The sequence below is a fragment of the Pseudopipra pipra genome, chromosome W, assembly GCF_036250125.1.
Source record: "Pseudopipra pipra isolate bDixPip1 chromosome W, bDixPip1.hap1, whole genome shotgun sequence".
NCBI lineage: Eukaryota > Metazoa > Chordata > Aves > Passeriformes > Pipridae > Pseudopipra > Pseudopipra pipra.
Window position 1 is genome coordinate 26237764 of NC_087580.1, and position 22110 is coordinate 26259873.

A 22110-nucleotide genomic window follows, 5' to 3' on the forward strand; every position below is an offset into this window, starting at 1 on the left:
CTCAGTGCCATGGTCTGGGAAGCACGGCGGGGTTGGATCCAGGATTGGACTTGATGTTCTCGGAGGTCTTTTCCAACGTGGCTGATTCTGTGATTCTCTGATTGCCATTCCTGTGGCAGCACATGCTTGAGGCTCTATCCCCAGGGTGATAGAGATGTCTGTCCATATCTATCTCCAAGGTTAGTCTGTAAATGTGTGATGTTAGAAAAGCAGGCTAAGTTGTGGGCTGGTTGTAAAAGGAGAAGGAAGCCCAGAGGCCAGTGCAAGCAGGCAGCCCTCAGCTTGCCCATGATGTCCCCTCCCTGCAGGTTCCTGTCCTTGAGCCCAGGCCCTGAGGTGAGGCTGAGAAGTGGCGCGGAGGTGAGCCCAGAGCTGTCCCTGAGGTGAGGCTGAGAATAAGTGCAAGGCAGAGGTGCTGCTGAGGAAGGAGAGCCCCGTGGTGGGGAAGAGGCGAAGGTGCCCATCCCCGAGCAGGTGTTGTCTCCATCCCCTGTGTGCCAGGTGAGCTGGGGCTTTGCTGCAGAGCTGCGGGCGCTGATTTGAGCGTCTCCAAGTGCTGAGATGGTGGGCACCCAGGAACACAAACTGTGCCTGGCCACGGAGCCTGCAAGGAGGAGCAGAGACAGCCCTGGCAGTGTGGGGGTCCAGGTTGTCCCTGTGCCTTCCCCTGCAGGCCCTGTCTGTCCCTGCTGGGCCCCTGTCCATCCCCATCAGGTCCCTGCCCGTCCCCCCCCGGGCTGAGCTCCCCCCAGGAAGTGCCGTGGAGCTGAAGCTGCTGCCATCCCCCCCCTGCAGCCACTGCCCCAGCCAAGGGAGCAGCAAAGGCAGGGCCAGGAGCAGAGGCAGCAGCAGGGGAGCCCTGGGGGGGCCGGGAAGCTCTTGTGTGGGTCAGGAAAGAGGCGCTGGGCACGAGGCCGGGGCTGTGCTGAGCAGGCCCAGCCCTCACATCCCCCCAGCCAACGCCGGCTGCCCGGGGGGCTTGGGAGGGACCCCCAGCCCGTGTGCCCCACACTGAGCTGGCAGAGAGAGAGCCAAGGGACAGGGCCACGGGCAGGGCCACGGGTGAGGGACAGGCAGGGCCATTGCAGGGCCACGGTGAGGGCACAGCCTGTGGCAGCAGAGCTGCCCAGGGCCGGGGGCAGCCGGGGGTGTTGGTACCAGGCAGTGGTGGGGCTGAGCAGAGCAGGAGGCCTCTTGCAGAGCCCTGGAGCAGCCTCCCACTTGCCAGCCCCGCCCTGGTGGGGTGACACTGTCCCCTCCCTACAGGACACTCCCACAGAACTCTTTGGGGGGGCCTTTTGTGTCTTTTGCTGGTTCCTGATTCCTTCTGGGGACCTGAGGGAGCCTCTTCAGTCCCATCCATGGGGCACAATCTCCTGTGCAGAGCTTGACTCACTGCAGACTTTGCAGGGAAATCTGTGCTGGCAGCTGCATCCTGAGCCCAAGGTCAGTTTGTATCCCTGAGTGCTGATCCATCCTGGGGACCCAAGGGATCCTCTGCCACTCCATCCATGCAGGAGTCACCCTGCTGCCCTTGACTCCCTGCAGAGGAACAAGTGCCATCTCTCTGTTTGGAAGAAGCCAGATGCTGCCCGTGGGCCATCAGAAGTGGTGCTGAAGCCTCTTTCAGCCCAGCCCCGGGTGCAGTTTTCTCATCCCCTCACTGAGTGCCCGCTCCCCCAGCCGGCACTGACCAACCAGGGCGTTTGGCACATGTGGTTTGGTGGTTTGGAGAAACAGCCCTGGGCTAGCAGGGGGCCAGATAACCTCGAGGAACAGCCCTAGCAAGGTCCCTGCACTGGCAGAAGGCCAGAGGATCACTGCTCCACGGAACCAGCTGGAGCTCTGGGTGACCCTGAGCGGAAGGGCCTGTGACCTGTGGATGAGTCCAGGATGGAGCAGAGACCCCCCTGCAGCCCGGGAGGTGCCCACGCTGGAGTAGGGGATGCCCAAAGGAGGCTGAGAGCCCCTGGGAAGCCCCTGCAGAGCCGAGGGAGCAAAGCCCTGGTTTCCCAGGCTGCCCCCACACCCCAGTTTGTTTTTGGGAGAGTTTTTTTGGTCTAATCTTCATATTTTGGAGTATTTTTTTAGCTGAATCTCAACTTTTTGCAGTTTGGGTGGGTGAGGGTCTTCTTATTTCTGAGGAGTTTTTGTCTGAATTGTGATGGTTTGGGTTTTTCTGGGCTGAATCTTGGTGTTTTGGAGGTTTTTATGGTCACAGGATGCCTCGTGAGTTCTAGAGATGGACTTGGGCAGGAGGAACCCCCAAGCCAACGCGCTCAGCCCTTGTTTTCCCCCCATCAGGATTTGTCCTTCCCAAAGCTTGGGCGGATGGAGGAGGAGGCTGCGAGGAAGAGGAAGATGCCTTGGGCCCCCCAGGCAGGTGAGGAGGAAGTCAGTGTCCCTTTGGGCGGGTGTTGTGCTGGCTCTGTCAGCCGAGCATGGCCCCGGCTGCAGGACAACCCCGCTGGCGCCGCCGTCCTGCCGGGGCCGGAGTTGGGGGGATGTCCTTGGCCTTCCCTGTGGGCCGGAGGCAAATCCCCTCCCTGTCCTTCTTGCTTCCTGCCCCAGGCCCCGAGCTGAGGATGGAGAGCCCGGAGGACAAATCCCCCCGTGAGACCCTGGTGGGAGAGGCCGTTTTGAAGGGCTCCCCGGCGCAGGAAGGCAGCGGGGAGGAAAAGGGCCGGAGATCCCCCCGCAGGAGGGGCTCCAAAGCCATCCCAGGGTGCTCTGAGGAGGAAAGAGCCAGCCTGTGCCAGGAAGGCAGACAGAGCTTCCGCAGGACCTCTGACCTCGTAGTCCAGAGGCAACCTCCCTCTAGAAAAAAGCCCTTCAAGTGCTTGGAATGTGGGAAGAGTTTCAGGAGGAGCTTCCACCTGATACGACACCAGCAGATCCACACAGGGGAACAGCCCTACACGTGTGGGGAGTGTGGGAAGAGCTTCAGGGACAGCTCTGATCTCCTCACGCACCAGCGCATCCACACTGGGGAACGGCCCTACAAGTGCTTGGAGTGTGGAAAGGGGTTTCACACCAGCTCCAGTCTCCTCAGGCACCAGCAGACGCACACGGATGAGAGGCCCTTCCGCTGCACCGACTGTGGGAAGGACTTCATCCAGAACTCCGACCTCGTCACCCACCGGCGCATTCACACAGGGGAGAGGCCCTACAAGTGCTTGGAATGTGGAAAGAGGTTTCAGACCAGCTCCAGTCTCCTCCTGCACCAGCGGACGCACACGGATGAGAGGCCCTTCCGCTGCACCGACTGCGGGAAGGGCTTCAAGCAGAACTCCAACCTCGTCACCCACCGGCGCATCCACACCGGGGAAAGGCCCTACAAGTGTGGGGAGTGTGGGAAGAGCTTCACCGACAGCTCTAATTTGACCAAACACCAGCGGACCCACCGGTAAGAGAAAGAGAAACCCTACCAGTTTCCCAACCGTGGGAAGAGCTTCGGCCGCTGCTTCCACCCTGAATGAAGCCCCTGATTGTGAGGCAACCCCTGGAGTCCAGTGACTGTCACTCCATCACTTTTGACCAGAAACGGCCAGTCCCCTTTCCCAGGGGCAGGTTCTTTCAACAGAATCCTTCCTGGAGGATGTTTGGAGATTCCTGCCTTGGCTGGGGACCCCCCATGGTCAGTGCTGGAGGTTGAGAGCAGAGATCTCCCCACAAGCGTTGGTCTGGGGAAGTTTTATCCATCTCTAAGAATTATTGCTTTTGTGGCAGCTTGAGTAGAATTGCTTCAACAATTGCTTTAGTGTATAGCACTGTCCTCTCTTATCCTGTACTCCTGGTAGTTTTAGTGTGTATTTTGTGCAGTAAATAATTATGATGAAAATCTTTTGTCTGATCATTTGTAACCCTAAGTAATTCATTTGTATCAATAGATCTGATTTGCCATCAGTAAAACCTGGAGGACAAAAGTGATTCTGTCACACCTCTGTAATTACTCTAAACTGAAACTGTTGGCATGATCCAAGGCTGAGATAGGATCCAGCAGCCCCCAGCACACCACAGGAAGTTGGAAGCTCAAGGCCTGCCCCCCCATTTCCTAACCCCCTTGTGCCCAAAGACCCCCATAGGACTGTGGGACCTGCCAGACTATCCCTCCTTTTCCACCCTTTTCCCTGTTCCTCCCACTTTCCCATTGTCCCCTCAATCTCCAATTTTCCCCCAAAACAGTTTTGGGGTCCCAACCAATACTTTTTGCCCCCTCTCCTGTGGGCACTGAAGGAGAAAATGAGGCTGCACACACAGAGTTCCATTTTGGGACTTGTCCTCCCATCTTTCCGGCGTCCCCCTTTCATTGGGTTTCCTTTGGAAACAGCACCTGGGCTTTGTCTTTTAGTCCACTGAAATTCCCAGCATGGCCCCAAAGCAGTGCCCTGATCCCACACATTCCCCTCCCCTCATGTGCTGGCTGTGTTCAGCCACCAGAGAAAAACACAGGCTACCATGCAGAGTGTTCCAAGTGGTTTCCACTTTGGCAAACAGCACTCTCTGGATGGAAAACACCAGTCAAGGCCAAAACACTCCTTTTGGATCCTGATTAACTGAATGCAGCTGCTGCTGCCTTAACTTTTTCCCACAAAAAATCTCAGGGTTCCTTTGCTTCCAGGAGGCCCCACATGTCACAATGGCCCCTTGATTCCATGAGCTTCCCCAGTCTCCAAAGGTTCCTTTAGTTCCACGAGACCCTGCAGTCCCCAAATGCCCTTTGGATTCTCGGAGATTTCCCATTGTCCCAGGGTCCCTTGTGCTTCAGAAGGAGCTGCAGTGGGACAGTGGCTCCTTGGTTCCGTGAGCTCTGCAGTGTTCCAGGAATCCTTGGGTTCCAGGAGAGCCTGCAGTTTCACAAGGAGCACTTGAATGCAGGAGGTTCTGCAGGGTCCCAATGGCCCCTGGATTCTGGGAGGTTCAGAAATATCTCAGGCCTGAGAAAACTGGGATTGTTGAAGATGGAGAAGAGAAGGCTTTGGGCTGACCTAATTGTGGTTTTCCAGTGCCTGAAGGGAGCCAACCAGAAAGATGGAGAGAGTTTGGACAAGGGCCTGGAGTGACAGGACAAGGGGCAGTGGCTTCACATGCATAGAGGGAAGGGTTGGAGGAAATAGTAGGAAGGAATTCTTTTCTATGAGGATGTTGAGATGCTCTTGAAGGCCCCTCCGAAGCCAAAGCATTCCATGATTGTGGGACTGGTGGGTGAGGTGGTGGTTGGAACCATCTGGGGCACAGGGACCCAAAATGAGGGAGTTTTCCATTGTGGGGGAAGGAAGGAGGGGGCAGCAGAACTGACCCCTTGGACACCTGGCAGGCAGGCTTTGGCTGGAAGCTGGTGATGGGGAGCTGAGTGAAGCCCCCACAATGCAGGAGGAAATGGTCAGTGACCTGCTCTGCCAGTGAGACCCCCCCAAGTGCCTGGGCCCACATGGGATACAGCCAAGAGTCCTGAGGGAGCTGGAGAAAGAGCTGGCCAAGCCACTCTCACTCATTCCCCAGCAGTGCTGCACAACTGCACAAGTCCCAGCTGACTGGCAACAAACACATGGGATGCCCATGCACAGGAAGGGCCAAAAGGAGCATCTGGGGAACTCCTGGCCTGTCCCATTGACCTCAGGACCAGGGAAGTCCATGCAGCAGATCCTCCTCAGTACCACCCCATGGCACGGGCAGGACAACCAGGGGATCAGGCCCAGCCAGCGTGGGGTTGGGAAAGGCAGGTCCTGCCTGACCAACCTCATCTCCTTCTCTGACAAAGGACCCGCTCAGCAGCTGAGGGAAAGGCTGGGATGTGTCTCTGTGGAATTCCAGAAAGCCTTTGGCACCATCTCCCCCAGCATCTCCTGCACAAACTGGCTGCTCATGGCTTGCCCAGGGAACTGTTTGCTGGGTGACAAAGTGGCTGATGGGCCAGGGAGTGGTGGGGAATGGAAGGAAATCCAGGTGGGGCCAGTCACTCGTGGGGTTCCCAAGGGCTCAGGGTTGGGGCTGCTTCTGGATGATCTGGGTGATTCTGGATGATATGGGCCAGGGGATCGAGTGCCCCCTCCGGAAAGTCATGGATAACACCATGTTGTGTTTGATTTTGGATGTGCTGGAGGGCAGGAAGGCTCTGCAGAGGGCTCTGGACAGGCTGGATCAATAAGGCCAAGTGTCAGGGCCTGCCCTTGGGTCCCAACAACCCCCTGGAACGCTCCAGGCTGGGGACAGAGGGGCTGGAGAGCTGCTCAGCAGGAAGGGACTTGGGGGTGCTGCTTGACAGGGACTGGATATGAGGCAGAGTGTGCCCAGGGGGGCAAGAAGGCCAAGGGCATCGTGGCCTTTGTGGAGAAGAGTGTGGCCAGCAGGAGCAGAGAACTGATTGCCCCTCTGTGCTGGGCACTGGGGAGGCCCCAGCTGGAGTGCTGTGTCCAGTTCTGGCCCCTCAGTGCCAAAAGGCCCTTGAGGGGCTGGAGCGTGTCCAGAGAAGGGAACGGAGCTGGGGAAGGCTCTGGAAAACATGTCTGCTGAGGGACGGCTGAGGGAACTGGGCTTGTTGAGTGTGGAGAAGGGGAGGCTCAGGGGGGACCTCATTGCTCTCTGCAATGACCTGAAAGGAGGTTTTAGTGGGTGTGGGAGTCAGTCTCTTCTGCAAAGCCTTTAGTGACAGGAAGAGAGGAAAAGGCCTTAAGTTGCATCAGGTGAGGGATGATATGATATCACAGGAGAGATGTGATGTCATATGATGGATGTGACTTCATAGAGGATATGTGATGCCACAGGAAGGATGTGATGTCACAGGGGACATTGTGATGTCAAAGGGTGGACGTGATGTCACAAGGGAGATGTGATGTCAGATGATGGATGCGACGTCATGAGGGAGCTATGATGTCACAGGAAGGATGTGATGTCATATGGTTGTTTTGTGATGTCATGGGGAGGATGTGATGTCACAGAGGAGGATGTGACATCATAGGGATGATATGATATCACCGGAGAGGTGTGATGTCATATGATGGTTGTGACATCACAGGGGAGATCTGATGTCATAGGGGACATGTGATGTCATGGGGAGGTGTGCTGTCATAGAGGAAATGTGATGTCACAGAAAGGATGTGATGTCATATGATGGATGTGATGTCATAGAGGAGCATTGATGTCACAATAAGGATGTGATATCACAAGGGATATGTGATGTCATATGATGGTTGTGATGTCATAGGGGAGATATGATGTCATAGGAAGGATGTGATGACACGGGGAGGATGTGATGTCATAGGAGAGGTGTGATGTCACAGGGGAGGAGGTAATGTCATAGGGGAGCTGTGATGTCACGGGAAGGATGTGTTTTCATATCATGGATGTGATGTCATGGGGGAGATGTGATGTCACAGGAGATGTGTGATGTCACAGGGGAGGGTGTGATGTCACAGGGGAGCTGTGAAGTCACAGGGATGATATGATATCACAGGAGAGACATGATGTCATGTGATGGATGTGACGTCATGGGGGGGCTATGATGTTACAGGAAGTATCTGATGTCATGGGGCAGGTTTGATGTCAGAGGAATGCTATGATATCACAGGAGAGGTGTGATGTCAAATGATGGATGTGACCTCATAGGGGAGATGTGATGTCACAGGGCAGGTGTGATGTCACAGTGGAACTGTGATGTTACAGGGGAGATGTGATGTCTTGAGAAGGATGTGATGTCAAACGATGGGTGTGACGTCAGCTGTGATGTCACAGGAGGCTGCGATGTCATGGGGAGTTGTGATATTTCTATGAGATGTTATGTCATATGATGAATGTGACATCATAGGTGAGATGTGATGTCCCAGGAAGAATGTGATGTTACGGGGGATGTGATGTCATAAGGCATCTGTGATGTCACAGGGAGGATGTGATGTCACAGGGATGATATGATTTCACAGGAGAGATGTGATGTCATATGATGGATGTGACGTCACCTTTGATGTCACATGGAGGTGTGATGTCATAGGGAAGGTGTGATGTCACAGGGGAGGACGTAACGTCAGAAGAATGATATATCACAGGAGAGTTGTGATGTCATATGATGGATCTGATGTCATAGAAGAGATGTGATGTCACAGGAAGGATGTGATGTCATATGATGGACAGATGTCAGCTGTGGTGTCACAGGGGGCTGTGATGTGATGGTGTGTTGTCATAGGGGAGCTGTGATGTCACAGGGAGAATGTGATGTCATAGGGGAGATGTGATGTCATGGGGAGATGTGATGTCACAACAAGGATGTGATGTCACAGGGGATATTGTGATGTCACAGGGAGGATGTGATATCAGATTGGAGGATGTGATGTCATCGGGGAGGTGTGATGTCATGGAGAGGATGTGATGTCAGAGGAGAAGACGTGATGTCACAGGGATGATAGAATATCACAGAAGAGATGTGTTGTCATATGATGGATGTGACATCCTAGGACAGATGTGATGTCACAGGAAGGATGTGAAGTCACAGGAGACGTGTGATGTTACAGGGACGGATGTGATGTCACAGGTTAGGTGTGATGTCACAGGGGAGCTGTGATGTCACAAGGGAGGTGTAATGTCATAAGGGTGATGTGATTGCATAGCAAGGATGTGATGTCATAGGGGAGCTTTGATGTTGCAGGGACAATGTGATGTCACAGGGGAGGATGTGACGTCACAGGGATTATATGATATCACATGAGAGGTGTGATGCCATATGATGGATGTGATGTCATAGAGGTGATGCGATGTCACAGGAAGGTTGTGACGTCATATGATGGACATGATGTCAGCTCTGATGTCACAGGGAGGATGTGATGTCACAGAGGAGCTGTGATGTCATGGGGAGGATGTGATGTCACAGAGATGATATGATGTCACAGAGATTATATGATATCACAGGAGAGATGTGATATGATGGATGTGACATCATAGGGGAGTGGTGATGTCACATGAAGGATGTGATGTCACATGGAGGATGTGATGTCACAGGGAATGTGTGATGTCACAGGGATGATATGGTATTACAGGAGAGATGTGATGTTATATGATGGATGTTACATCAGCTATGATGTCACAGGGGAGCTGTGATGTCACAGGAAGGGTGTGATGTCATATGGTGTATGTGACGTCATAGGAGAGATGTGATGTCACAGACAGGTGTGATGTCACAGGAAGGATGTGATGTCACAGGAGAGCTGGGATGTCACAGGGAGGATGTGACGTCACAGGGATGATATGATATCACAGGAGAGATGTGATATCATATGATGGATGTGATGTCATAGGGGAGGTGTGATGTCACAGGGAGCATGTGATGTCATAGAGAAGTGACACATCCCCCCCCACCTTGCTCCAGCTCATCATCATCATGGCGAGGCTTTGCAAACGATGATTTAGGAAGGCTCTATCCACGTTTGTTACAGGCACGCTGGTGACTTATGAGACCAATACGAGACAGACATATCCAATTGCAAAAGGCACAGCAGAAAGACTCCTTAGATGGTATATTCTGCAAGGCAAGATTCTTTCTGCGTTGTCTTTTCTCCTCGAGGGTGATCCTGCTGCGTTCTCAAAGGAGACAGCAGCGTTATAGATGGTGTGTCTCCAGGCCTCCCGACTGGAGGTCAGAGTAGACCAGTTATATTTTGATCAATATGGCCAAGGCTGAGATGTTGTTTCAGGGAGTCCTTGTATCTTCTCTTCGAGGCTCCTCTCATGCGGCAGCCAGTGGTAAGTTCACCATAAAGCAAGATCTTAGGGAGGGGGTGGTTGGTCCTTCATCCTGGAGACGTGCCCTGCCCAATGCAGCTGTGTTCTCAGCAACATGGCCTCAATACTTGTGACTGCTGCTTGTTCTAGAACAGATGTATTGGTCACATAATCTGACCAGTGGATGTTTAGGATTGTGCAGAGGCAGCGTTGTCGGAAGTGTTCTAGGAGACGCAGGTGGTGGCGGTAGATGACCCATGATTCAGATCCGTATAATAGAGTAGACAGCACTATGGTTCTGTAAACACTGATCTTTGTACTTTTCTTCAGGTATTTGTTTTGCCAAACTCTTTTATGAAGCTTTCCAAAAGCACTATATGCCTTTGCTAACCTGTTGTCTATCTCCATCAGTCTTACCATCCGAGGAGATGAGGCTATCTAGGTATGCTGGGTTGTATCTGCTCCCAAATCACACCCAGGGACAGTTTCACAAAGGTGCAGAAGGAGGGTTTGATGTACAATTGAAGAGCTGAGTTCAAGGAATGTAGATGCATTTTTCTGGTGCTGGTTGAGCAGCCTGGGTCCATCAGAGTAATGTCAGACAAAAGAACTTTGCTCCTGCAGGATTCTGTGTGTGGAATGTGTGAAATGTGGTGGTTCTTCTGGCAGGATAAGAAGTTTTGCCTTCATTGCTGTATCTAAAACAGGGTCTGGGGCTTGTGTAAACTTCAGTGAAATCCAAACTGAATCCATCAGGCTCCATGAAACCATTCCACCTTCACCCTGCTGGAGTCTGTCCGGGTGCTCTGGTGCTGTGGCACGGTGTCATCCAGGGAGAATTTGAGCAATAAGGAACTGGGCTACAAGGCAGGTTGCTAAAGAGTTTTACAAAACTGCCCCCCCTCCACAAAACCTCAGAAAATAAGTTTGTCATGTGTTACCAGAAGAATCACTGAAAACACCCTTTGTGCCACTCTGTGAACACCAAAATCATGGAATTGTGTGGACTTGTACTGTAAGTAAATCAGAGATTGTTTATAGGAATCCCCAAATTAGAAGAAAATCCAGATCCCTCATCTGTGGTAAAATGTCCTGTGAGCAGGACTGAAATGTGCTGCACACACACGTTTTAGAGCACATCATGGAAATATGGGAGACTGGAAAACGGTTTTCAGATTTAATAACATTTCAGTTCTAACAGCTCATTTAAAACTTGAAAAAAAAATGTGTAAATCCAAGGAGCTTCCCTTAAAAAATTAATTAAAACGTTGCTTTTCTAGGGTTTTTGTAATTCTGTCTTATCTAGGTTTTGTAGAGGACTCAGATGTGAATATTCAATCTGCTACCTGTGATTATACCTGACTTCACTTACAATATTTTTAATAGTTATATATTGTTTAATCTCATTCTCATACCTGTGATCTTAGACTTGTGTGACTCTGCTGTTGTTTGTAACAGAGAATTTCCTTTGACTTTGCTGTGAGAGCTCTGCATGGAATGATGAACAGTAGTAATAATATTAATCATTTATAGAGTGCTTTCTATGTTCAAAATACAGGATAATTTTTAAATGAGCTCAGCTTTGCTCTCAGATATGTGAGGGAACTCTTCATTGGTTTGAAAAATATTGTTACCTGACATACAATTTTCTTTTTTACTGGGTATTTTGGAAAGGGTTTCTTTATTTTTGTAGGGCAGAATATTGTCTTAAGTTTGAGATCTTAAAAGGTTTGCAAAGGACATGGAGGTTGCTGTGGTGTCATCTGATGATTTCAGCTGATAAACTGAATGCTTCCAATCCTTTTACCTGTGAGGGGACTGCAGGCCATGCTGGAAAGCAGGTGTTACTGCAGGTGACTTTTTCTGCTCTATGCAATGAGTTAGCTTATAAACTCCTAAGGTGAACATTTTTCTAGTGAATTCAGAAATTTTTACCAGTGTATCATAGGCACAAGAATTAACACTAACATTTGGAATTTGTAGTTATCACACAACTTTTCTAGAAGATCAGTCATTTCTGAGAGCTGGCTCCTGTTTGCAGTATAGAGCAGTCAGCTCTGCCACTGCATGGTTGCTTCATGTGTTGGTTGGTTTAGTTTCCAAGGTTTACAAGTACCATAAACTGTTGCCAAAAGCAGGAGAAATTATTAATAATATTTTTTCTCCCCAGTAGCCAAAGTTTTGTGTGTGTGAGTGTTATTGGTATAAATAGCAAGTCTTTGAGTAGGAATAAGACTAAGTTCCTAAAGAAAGTGAATTGTAGCAGACACAAGGTCTAACATTTGTTCTTCTCCCCCTTTCTTGTTTTTTCCTAAGAGATAACACTCATTACTTGATGTCGGGGTTGACAGAGAACCTGTCAGCAGCCTGGCAATTAGTGATGAGGAATTTAAACAACTTTTAGGAAATATTTACTGTAATGCCGGACGGAACAAACGTAATGCAGCCCAGACCAAAGGTCACCAATCAAAATGTGTGTAGTGTCACCAATAGCATGTCACAGCATGCACAGTGTCTTCAGTGTCACCAATAAGGGTGTGTGCAGTGTCTACAGTTTTTTATGCTTGAGACTTTTGACCAATTGTGTTGTGGCACGATAGTGTACAAAGAGTATAAAAGAAACACTTGAGAGCAATAAACAGCTTCCTGTTCACCTTACACCTGGACTACGTCTGATATCTGTGTCGCTCTGGCCGTTCCGACGTTATCAGCGACAGGGCAGCATCACAGCCACACATGTTCCAGCAGGGACATGGTGGAACCTCATGGAACCAAGGACCACTGTAACACTGCAGGGCCTTCTGGAGCCAAAGGAGCCCTGAGACACTGGGCAATCTCATGGAATCAAGGCAGCACTGTCACCCTGGGAAAACTCCTGGAATTCAGGGCCCATTGTGACATTGCAGCTCCCCATGGAACAAAAGGAATCCTGGGACACAGAGGAAACTCATGGAACCAAGGGACCATTGGGACATTGAGGGGGCTGATGGAATCAGGAGTCCATTGGGACAATCCAGGGCCTCATGAAATCAAAGGAATTCTGGGACACTGTGGAACCTTCTAGAACCAAGGGTTCCTGCTGACATGTGTGTCCTCCTGGAACCAAGGGAGCCCGGAGATATTTCTGAACCTCCCAGAATCCAGGGGCCATTGGGACCCTGCAGAACCTCCTGCATTCAAGTGCTCCTTGTGAAACTGCAGGCTCTCCTGGAACCCAAGGATTCCTGGAACACTGCAGAGCTCACGGAACCAAGGGGCCACTGTCCCACTGCAGCTCCTTCTGAAGCACAAGGGACCCTGGGACAGTGGGAAATCTCTGAGAATCCAAAGGGCATTTTGGGACTGCAGGGCCTCATGGAACTAAAGGAACCTTTGGAGACTGTGGAAGCTCATGGAATCAAGGGGCCATTGGGACATGTGGGGCCTCCTGGAAGCAAAGGAACCCTGAGAATTTCTGTGGGAACAACAAAAGGCAGCAGCAGCTGGTGTTTTCCATCCAGAGAGTGCTGTTTGCCAAAGTGGAAACCACTTGGAACGCTCTGCATGGCAGCCTGTGTTTTTGTCTGGTGGCTGAACACAGCCAGGACATGAGGGGAGGGGAATGTGTGGGATCAGGGCACTGCTTTGGGGCCATGCTGGGAATTCCAGTGGACTAAAAGACAAAGCCCAGGTGCTGTTTCCAAAGGAACCCCAAGGAAAGGGGGACGCCGGAAATATGGGAGGACAAGTCCCGGAATGGAACTCTGTGTGTGCAGCCTCATTTTCTCCTTCAGTGTCCACAGGAGAGGGAGCAAAAAGTGGTGATTTGGACCCAAAAACTGTTCAGGGGGGGAAATGAGGATTAAGGGGACAATGGGAAAATGGGAGAAACAGGGAGAAGGGTAGAAAAGAGGGGGTGGTCTGGTGGGTCTGACGGTCCCATGGGGGGTCTTTGGGCACAGGCAAGTTGGCAAAAGGGGCTGGCCCCCCGAGCTCCCAACTGACTGTGGGGTGTCGGGGGCTGCTGGATCCAATCTCAGCCTTGAATTAATGACAACATTTTCAGTTCAGAGGAATTACAGAGGTGTGATTGAATCATTTTTGTCCTCCAGGTTTAATGATGGCAAATCAGATCGATTCATAGAAAGAAATTTATTTAGGGTTACAAATGATCAGACAAAAGACTTCATCAGAATTATTTACTGCACAATAGAAACACTAAAACTACCAGAGTACAGGATAAGACAGGACAGTGCTCTACACTAAAGCAATTGTTGAAGCAATTCTACTCAAGCTGGCACAAAAGCAATAATTCTTAACTAGAGATGGATGGAACTCCCCCAAACCAACGCTCGTGGGGAGATCTCTGCTCTCAACCTCCAGAACTGACCTTGGGGGGTCCCCAGCCAAGGCAGGAATCTCCACACACACCCCCAAAAAGGATTCTGTTGGAAGAAGCTGCCCCTGGGAAAGGGGACTGGCCCTTTGTGGTCAAGAGGGATGAACTGACAGTCACTGGACTCCAGGGGTTGCCTCAGCATCAGGGGCTTCTTTTGAGGTGGAAGCAGCGGCCGAAGCTCTTCCCGCAGTCGGGGCACTGGTAGGGCTTCCTTTACCGGTGGGTCCGTTGGTGTGAGGTCAAGCCAGAGCTGTCGGTGAAGCTCTTCCCACACTCCCCACACTTGTAGGGCCTCTCCCCGGTGTGGATGCGGCGGTGGGTGACGAGGTTACCACTCTGGTTGAAGCCCTTCCCACAGTCGGTGCAGCGGAAGGGCCTCTCATCCGTGTGTGTCCGCTGGTGCTGGATGACATGTGAGCTGCGTTTAAACCTCTTCCCACACTCCCCACACTTGTAGGGCCTCTCTCCAGTGTGGATGCGCCGGTGTATGACAAGGGTGGAGTTCTGGTTGAAGCCCTTCCCGCAGTAGGTGCAGTGGAAGGCCCACTCCCCTGTGTGTGTCGGCTTGTGCTTCAAGAGATCTGAGCTGGTCTGAAACCCCTTCCCACATTCCAAGCACTTGTAGGGCCGTTCCCCGCTGTGGATGAGATGGTGAGAGCGGAGGCTGGAGCTGGTCCTGAAGCTTTCCCCACACTCAACACACTTGTAGGGCCGTTCCCCGGTGTGAATGCGACGGTGCACATGGAGGCCAGAGCTGTCATTGAAGCTCTTCCCACACTCCCCACACGTGTGGGGCCGTTCCCCAGTGTGCAAGCGCTGGTGGGTGAAGAGGTGGGATTTTCGCATGAAGCTCTTCCCACATTCCCCACACGTGTGGGGCCGTTCCATGGTGTGGATACGCTGGTGTCGGATCAGGTTGGAGCTGTCAGTGAAGCTCTTCCCACATTCCCCACACATGTAGGGCCATTCCCCAGTGTGGATGCGCTGGTGGATGCAGAGGCTGGAGCTCTGCCTGAAGCTCTTCCCACACTCCCCACATCTGTAAGGCCTTTCCGCACTGTGGATAATCTGGTGCTGGATCAGAGTGGTGTTGCTCCTGAAGCTCTTTCCACATTGACCACATGTGTACGGATGTTCTCCAGTGTGGATGTGCTGGTGGGTGAGGAGGGTGGTGCTCCTCCTAAAGCTCTTCCCACATTCCAAACACCTGAAGGGTTTCTCCCTGCTGGGAGGCTGCTCAGGGATCACCAGTTCAGAGCTCCCCCTCAAGCTCCGGCCGCCTTCCCGGCACAGGCTGGCTCTTTCCTCCTCAGAGCACCCTGGGATGGCTTTGGAGCCCCTCCTGCGGGGGGATCTCCGGCCCTTTTCCTCCCCGCTGCCTTCCTGCGCCGGGGAGCCCTTCAAAACGGCCTCTCCCACCAGGGTCTCACGGGGGGATTTGTCCTCCGGGCTCTCTGTCCTCAGCTCGGGGCCTGGGGCAGGAAGCAAGAAGGACAGGGAGGGGATTTGCCTCCGGCCCACAGGGAAGGCCAAGGACATCCCCCCAACTCCGGCCCCGGCAGGACGGCGGCGCCAGCGGGGTTGTCCTGCAGCCGGGGCCATGCTCGGCTGACAGAGCCAGCACAACACCCGCCCAAAGGGACACTGACTTCCTCCTCACCTGCCTGGGGGGCCCAAGGCATCTTCCTCTTCCTCGCAGCCTTCTCCTCCATCCACCCAAGCTTTGGGAAGGACAAATCCTGATGGGGGGGAAAACAAGGGCTGAGTGCGTTGGCTTGGGGGTTCCTCCTGCCCAAGTCCATCTCTACAACTCACCGGGCATCCTGTGACCATAAAAACCTCCAAAACACCAACATAAAGTCCAGAAAACCCCAAATCATCGAGATTCAGGCAAAAGCCCTTCAGAAATAGTGAGAAGACTCCTGCCCGCAAAAAGTTGACATTCAGCTAAAAAATACTCTAAAATATGAAGATTAGCCCAAAAAAATTCTTTTAAGAGTTCCCCTTCTCTGGTTTCCCCCCTCTGGGGATCCCACTTAGGGATGCTGGGAGTGTTGGGGGTCCCTTCTCCTCTGACTCTCGCCTTCGGGATGCCGCATTCCCAGACATTCCCCCTCTCCAGGTTCTGCACTTTGTTGTCCTAGGGGATCCCAGGGGTCCCCACTGTCCAGACTTCCCCTTTTCCGTGCCCCCCCTCTCCAGGCTCTTGAAGCTCCTCCCTCTCTCCAGCCTCCCCCACACTCCAGGGATAAAGGCATGGGGACACCGAGGCACCCCAACAATCCCACTCCCGCTCTCCCCCCTCCTCTTACCCCCTGTCTCACCCCTTTCCCATCAGCCCCCAAAACCCCGGCTCCCCCCAGCTCCCTTTAGGGGTGACCCACCGCCCCTCAAGCTCCCTTTGGGGGTCCCACCCGCTCTTTTCACTTCTCTCTGTACAAAATTGCTTCCTAATATCCAACCTAAACCTCCCCTGGCACAGCTCAAGACCCAGCCCTCTTGTCCTACTGCTGCTTCCTGGCAGAACAGCCCCACCCCCTACCTGGCTCCAACCTCCTGGCAGGGACTTGCAGACAGTCAGGAGGTCTCCCCTGAGCCTCCTCTTCTCCAGCCTCAACACCCCTAGCTCCCTCAGCCTCTCCTCACACCACTTGTGCTCCACTCCCTTCCCCAGCCTCCCTGCTCTTCTCTGCACCTGCTCCAGCCCCTCCAGGGCCTTCCTCAACTCAGGGGCCCAGAGCTGGACACAGCACTCCAGGGGTGGCCTCACCAGTGCTCACTCCAGCCCAACAATCACTTCCCTGCTCCTGCTGACACACTCTTCTTCACACAGGCCACCAGCCATTGGCCCTCTTGGCCACCTGGCCACACTCTGCCTCATCTTCAGCTTCCTGTCCATCCACACTCCCAGCTCCCTTTCTGCCTGCCTGCTCTCCAGACACTCTGGCCCCAGCCCGGGGGGCTGACGGGGCTTCTTGTGGCCAAAGGGCAGGACCCGGCCCTTGGCCTGCTGGAACCTCATCCCCTTGCAATCAGCCCATGGATCCAGCTGGGCCAGGTCCCTCTGCAGAGCCCTCCTGCCTTCCAGCACATCAACACACCCCCCAGCTTGGTGTCACCTGCACATTTGCTGATGAAATGCCTGGTTCTGCAGCAGCTGGAGATGCTCAAGGGGCAGCAGGACCAAGTCAGGGGCCTGGGGGGGCCAGGGGGGCTTTGGGGTGCGAGAGGGTCCTAGGGGAGCTGGGGAGGGGCTTTGGGGATTGGGGGTACAGACCAGGACAGACCAGGACAGACCAGTACCTCCTCACTGCTCCCCAGATCTCTCCTGGAGCTGGGCCACGTTGTCCTGGGACATCTGAGCCCCCACCACTGCCTTCCCAGTACAGCCCAGTGCCCCCAGTATAGCCCACTGTGTTCCTGTCCCAGGGTGCTGGGTGATCCCTCTTTGGGGGGGAAGTTGGAAGGGATTTGAGGCGGGGCTGGGGGAGATTTCAGGGGATCTAGGGGGGGGTTGGATAGGAATTTGGGGAGTTTTGGGGTGCTTTGGGTTCATTTAGGGGAGTTAAAAGGGGTCTTGGGAGGTCAAAGGGATCTGTACGGGGAGGGGATTAAAAGAAAATGGGAGTTGGGAGACATTTGGGGGGGTTAATGATGTCTAGGGGGAAAGAGGAGGGGCAGCACCAAGAGCAGGTGAGTCCTGAGACCCCCCGGGGTTCCCAAGACCTTCTTGGTGTCCCTAATTCCCCCCTTAAATCCCTGAGACCCCCTTGGTGTCTCCAATGTCCCCAGGGCCTCTCCATGGCCATAATTCCCCCAATTCCACTGTCCCCAAACCCCATCCCTGATGTCCCCAACCTTCCATCTCACCCCAGGAGCCCACCCTGGACCCTCTGACACCAAAAACATTCCCCCTCCCTGCCATGTTCACAGAAAGGCCAAGGGCACCTGGGGACACACTGGGGACAGTCGGGGGGCTTTGGGTGGCACTGGGTGTTTACTGGGGGATATGGGACACACTGCGGGGAACCAGGGGGCACTGGCAGGGACTGGGGGCGAACTGGGGCACACTGGGGGGGCACTGGCAGACAACTGGGGAGTTACTGGGGGATTATCAGGACACACAGGGGGGACACTGTGAGGTTACTGGGCCAAACTGGGGCCAACTGGGTGCTCAGTGGGATACATTGGGTGGTCACTGGGGGGTTACTGGGCCATCCTGAGGGTCACTGGAAGGTTATTGGGATATACTGGGGGCACTGGGATCCCCTTACCCGGATGTAGTATATCTCCCCCCTCCGATTTTGGGGGGCATCCCTAGGACCTCTCCCCTGGGGGCTGAGGGACCCCTCGAACCCACTGCTGGGCTTTAGGGGACTCCACAAAATCCCCTCAAAACCCCTGAAATCCTCTCAGAAATCCACCCCAGGACCCATCGAAACGTCCTCAAAGACCCCCCAAATCCCCTAAGAGACCTCACCACCACCCCCCCCCCGGGCTCCCTAAACCCTCTCAGTGACCCGCAAAACACACCTGGGATCCCCCAAGCCCAGTCAGGGATCCCCCCAGTCCCTCTAAGGGAGCCTCAAAGCCATCTGGAACCACCTACAGACCACAAAAACTGCTGCAAAGGTCCCTGCAAAACCCACCCAGGACCCCCAAACCCCCTCAGAGATCCCCCAAGCCCACCTGTGACCCCCCAATCTCCTCAGAAACCCAAACTCCCTGAGAGACTCCCAAACCCCTTCAGGGACCGCCAACCTCCCCCCCCCGAGTCCCCTCAGGACACCGAACCCCCTCAGGGACCCCTCAAAATCTCCTCGGGAACCCCTGAACTCCTCTGCTAAGCCCTCCCGAGCCCTCCAGCCTTTCCACCCCCAGCCGCGCTCCCCGCAGCCCCCGAGGGGATCCCCAGACCCCGCTCCCCCCGCAGACCCCCCCAGCTCACACACCCAAGCGCAGCTTTTCCCGGGGCCGCCGCCCCCGAATCCCCCACGCGCCAAAGATGGCGCCCTTCGCGCGCTGCGGGTGGAGACACCCCCGCCGCAGCCAATCAGCGCGCGGCCACGCCCCCTGCCCGCCCTCCGCCCCGCCCCCGCCTCGCGCGGGGCACCCCGGGAGATTCCCCAGTCAGTGCCCGGGAACAGCCCCGGCAGCGCAGCCCCCAAGGGCACACGATGGGCTGTGGGCTGGAGAGGACCCTCCTCAGCCTGGGCAGCAGGGCTGCAGGGGGGGATTCCCTCACCCTCCCCAGATGGGCCCTTCCTGCCCACCAGCTCCTGCTCCAAAGGGCTCCCACACACCCTGGGCCACTTGTCCCACTTGGGCACTGGAACTGCCCCAGGGCATCTCTGGGCAGTGGCCAGCTCTGGGACTGCTCTGGCAAGTCATGGCCTGAAGCCAGGAGTGTGGAATTTAGGAGACACTTGAAACCTCTGCAGAACAGGACTCTTGATAATTGCTGAAGGCTTCCTGGCCAGCATTGCCAGACCTTCGATTTTTTTTTTTTTTTTTTAATCTCAACAACTTTTCTCCATTTGTTTCCATTGACAACACCTTCTATATATTCTATTAAGCTGATTCTTTCATTGTCTACATCAATAGTTTTGTGCAGCTACTTATCAAAGTAAATATCCCATCAGTGATTCAGTTATGGAAACCTGGCTCAGAGGAAGCTGCTGATTTTTGGGGCACCTTTCATCTCTCTAATTTTGCCTCTTTTCTTCTTCCTCTCCCTATTTTTGTCTTGAAAAAGCTCTCCAGGATGTGTGTGCCTGGGAGTATATTCATCCTCTGAGCTGTGCCCTGTGCCATGGGACAGGGGACAAATGCACCTTCCAGAGAAATCTGCCCCTCCTGCTCACAGAAGCCCTCTGAGTGCCCAGGTGAGATAGTGCCCAGGCTGCTTTGCTGGTGTGGAATGAAAGGGCCAGGCCAGAAAGGCAGAGGAGGGTGATGGAGGAGACAGGACCTTTTGCAGGGGATGTGTGCGAGGCTGGGGAGATGAATGTCCCTGGGCCAGTGAAGGCTGTTCCTGGAGTCACCCCAGAAGTGTCAGGGCTCTGACAGGGCTCCAGAGGGCATCCTCAGTGCCCCTCCTCCCTCCACTTTTGGGGGGTCCCACTCCCCTCCCACTCAGTTTGGGGTCCCACCACCCCTTCTGTCCCCTCTGACCCCCCTTTTCCCACTGACCGCCCCCTTCCCACCACCCGCTCACCCGAGAGCTCCTCGCCCGCAGCCGGGGGGGCTCCCAGCACCACCAGTGCCCAGAGAAGTCCCCCCAGAGAAGGGGTTGGGTGGGATCCTGGGTGGGCTTTGAGTATGTTTAGGCAGTCCTGCAGAGCCTGTGTGGAGGTTTAGGGGGTTCCCAGCACCTTTCTAAGTGTGCTGGGTGCCTTATTGAGGAGTTAGTTCCCTCCCAGAGCCCCCCAGAGCGGGCTGACAGGGGGGAACACAGGGGGGTCCCCATTCCCGATCCATCCCGAGGCCTGTTCTGTCCCCCCCAAACTCGGCTCCACCCCTTGGGATTCCCCCAAGCCCCTTCCCCACTGCCCCCCAATAACCGGGACTGGGGAGAACTGGGAAGCTTTCCTGGGATCAGGAGTGACAGCAGGGGAGGGGGGGACACACGACCCCCCCAAAATCCTCACAGGGACAGGAGGGGTCCAGGCTGGGCCCGAGGCCCCGGGGAGGGGCTGCGGCCGCCGCCGGCTCAGGAGCTCTGTGGGGAGAGAAAAGGGGGTGACACCGGGGTGGGGGGTCCCCGGGGGGGCACAGACGCTCTGGGGGGACACACGACCCCCTGGGACCCCCCTCACCTTCTGGCGCAGGTAGAAGCCGAGCCCCAGCGCCAGGGAGACGAAGGCCAAGAGGAAGCCCCCGGCCCCTCCTTGGCAGCAATTGCTCAGGCTGATGGAGCCCGGCAGGGCCGGGGCCGCCGGCGGTGTCCGATCCCGGCAGGAAGCGGGGAGGGCCCCGGGGAGCGGCGGCGGCGGGCGGGGCCCTGGGGGAGCCGCCCCGAGGGGTCCCCGCCGCCCGTGGCACTGAAGGAGCCGCCCCGGGACGGGCCCTGGCGGGGGTCGCCAGAGAGGGGGGGCGAGCTCGGAACGGAATCAGCTCCGGAGAATAAACCAAGGAAAACCAAAGGGCCGCGCCGGGGGAGTCTCCGCCGCCCCGGAGCTAAAAGAGCTGCCCCGCGGGACGGGCGAGGAGGGGCGGCGGTGAAACAGTCGCCCGGGGTGTGGCGAGGGAGGCGGGAATGGGATAAAAGAGAGAGAATAGAGAGAGAAATCGCTTTGTTTTCCCCCTCCCTCCCCACCCCAACTCCCTTTTGTATACAGATAAAACCAGAGATCAGCATGTGCTTCTATTCCCCCTTTTCCCCTCAGGGGAACACAAAACAAAAAAGAAAACCTTGGGAAAGAGGGGGAAAAGCCAACATTGGAAAACTATCTTGTCTGAGATAAGTTGTGCTGCCAAAGGAAAGGCTGACTCCAGAGGTGCCCTAGGTGGGGCAGAGCCCCCACCCTGCACACTCACACACTTCAGCTCCACATTGGGGTTTTCCCCTCCCTGGCACTGCCCAGTCCAGCCCCTCCCTGGTCCCCCCATCTCCCTGCCCCTGCCCCAGCCCAGCAGAGCAGCACACTCAGGTCTGGCCCTGCCGCAGGACATGGAGGCCATGGAGCTCAGGGACAGGCCCTCTGGGTCTGCAATGCTCAGCACATCATCAGCTCAGGCAGCTCCTGCAGCCCCAGGGCCAGCCCCGCTCCCCAGCACAGCAGCAGAGAATCGGCCCCGGGCTCCTCAGGCCCCATTTGCCATCTCCAGGGGCACTGGCCACCACCAGCACCAGCTGCAGCAGCCTCAGCCCCTCCAGCCCCCACAGTGGGACCCTGAGGGCAGCACACGGACTCCAGGGAGAAACCAGCAAGGCAAGGACCCTCTGGAGAGTCTGTTCCTTGGCCTTGTTCTTGAGAGCCCTGGAGAAGAAGAGCTGAGGCTTCAGGCTGTGCCCGAAGCAAATG

At 54.8% G+C, this 22110-nt stretch overlaps 1 protein-coding gene and 1 pseudogene across 1 annotated transcript in view; one reads left to right on the top strand and one right to left on the bottom strand.

Annotated features, from left to right (window-relative positions):
• The first annotated feature begins 2234 nt into the window (after positions 1 to 2234).
• The window catches only part of LOC135405294 (zinc finger protein OZF-like), an 84421-nt gene continuing 64545 nt past the window's right edge, over positions 2235 to 22110 (top strand). The window contains exons 1-2 of the mRNA XM_064639961.1: positions 2235 to 2383; positions 2572 to 3406. Coding sequence (XP_064496031.1) covers positions 2332 to 2383; positions 2572 to 3406 — 887 coding nt within the window. The 5' untranslated portion in view covers positions 2235 to 2331. The remainder of the gene's footprint in view (positions 2384 to 2571; positions 3407 to 22110) is intronic.
• LOC135406417 (zinc finger protein 501-like) lies at positions 14225 to 18398 on the bottom strand (annotated as a pseudogene).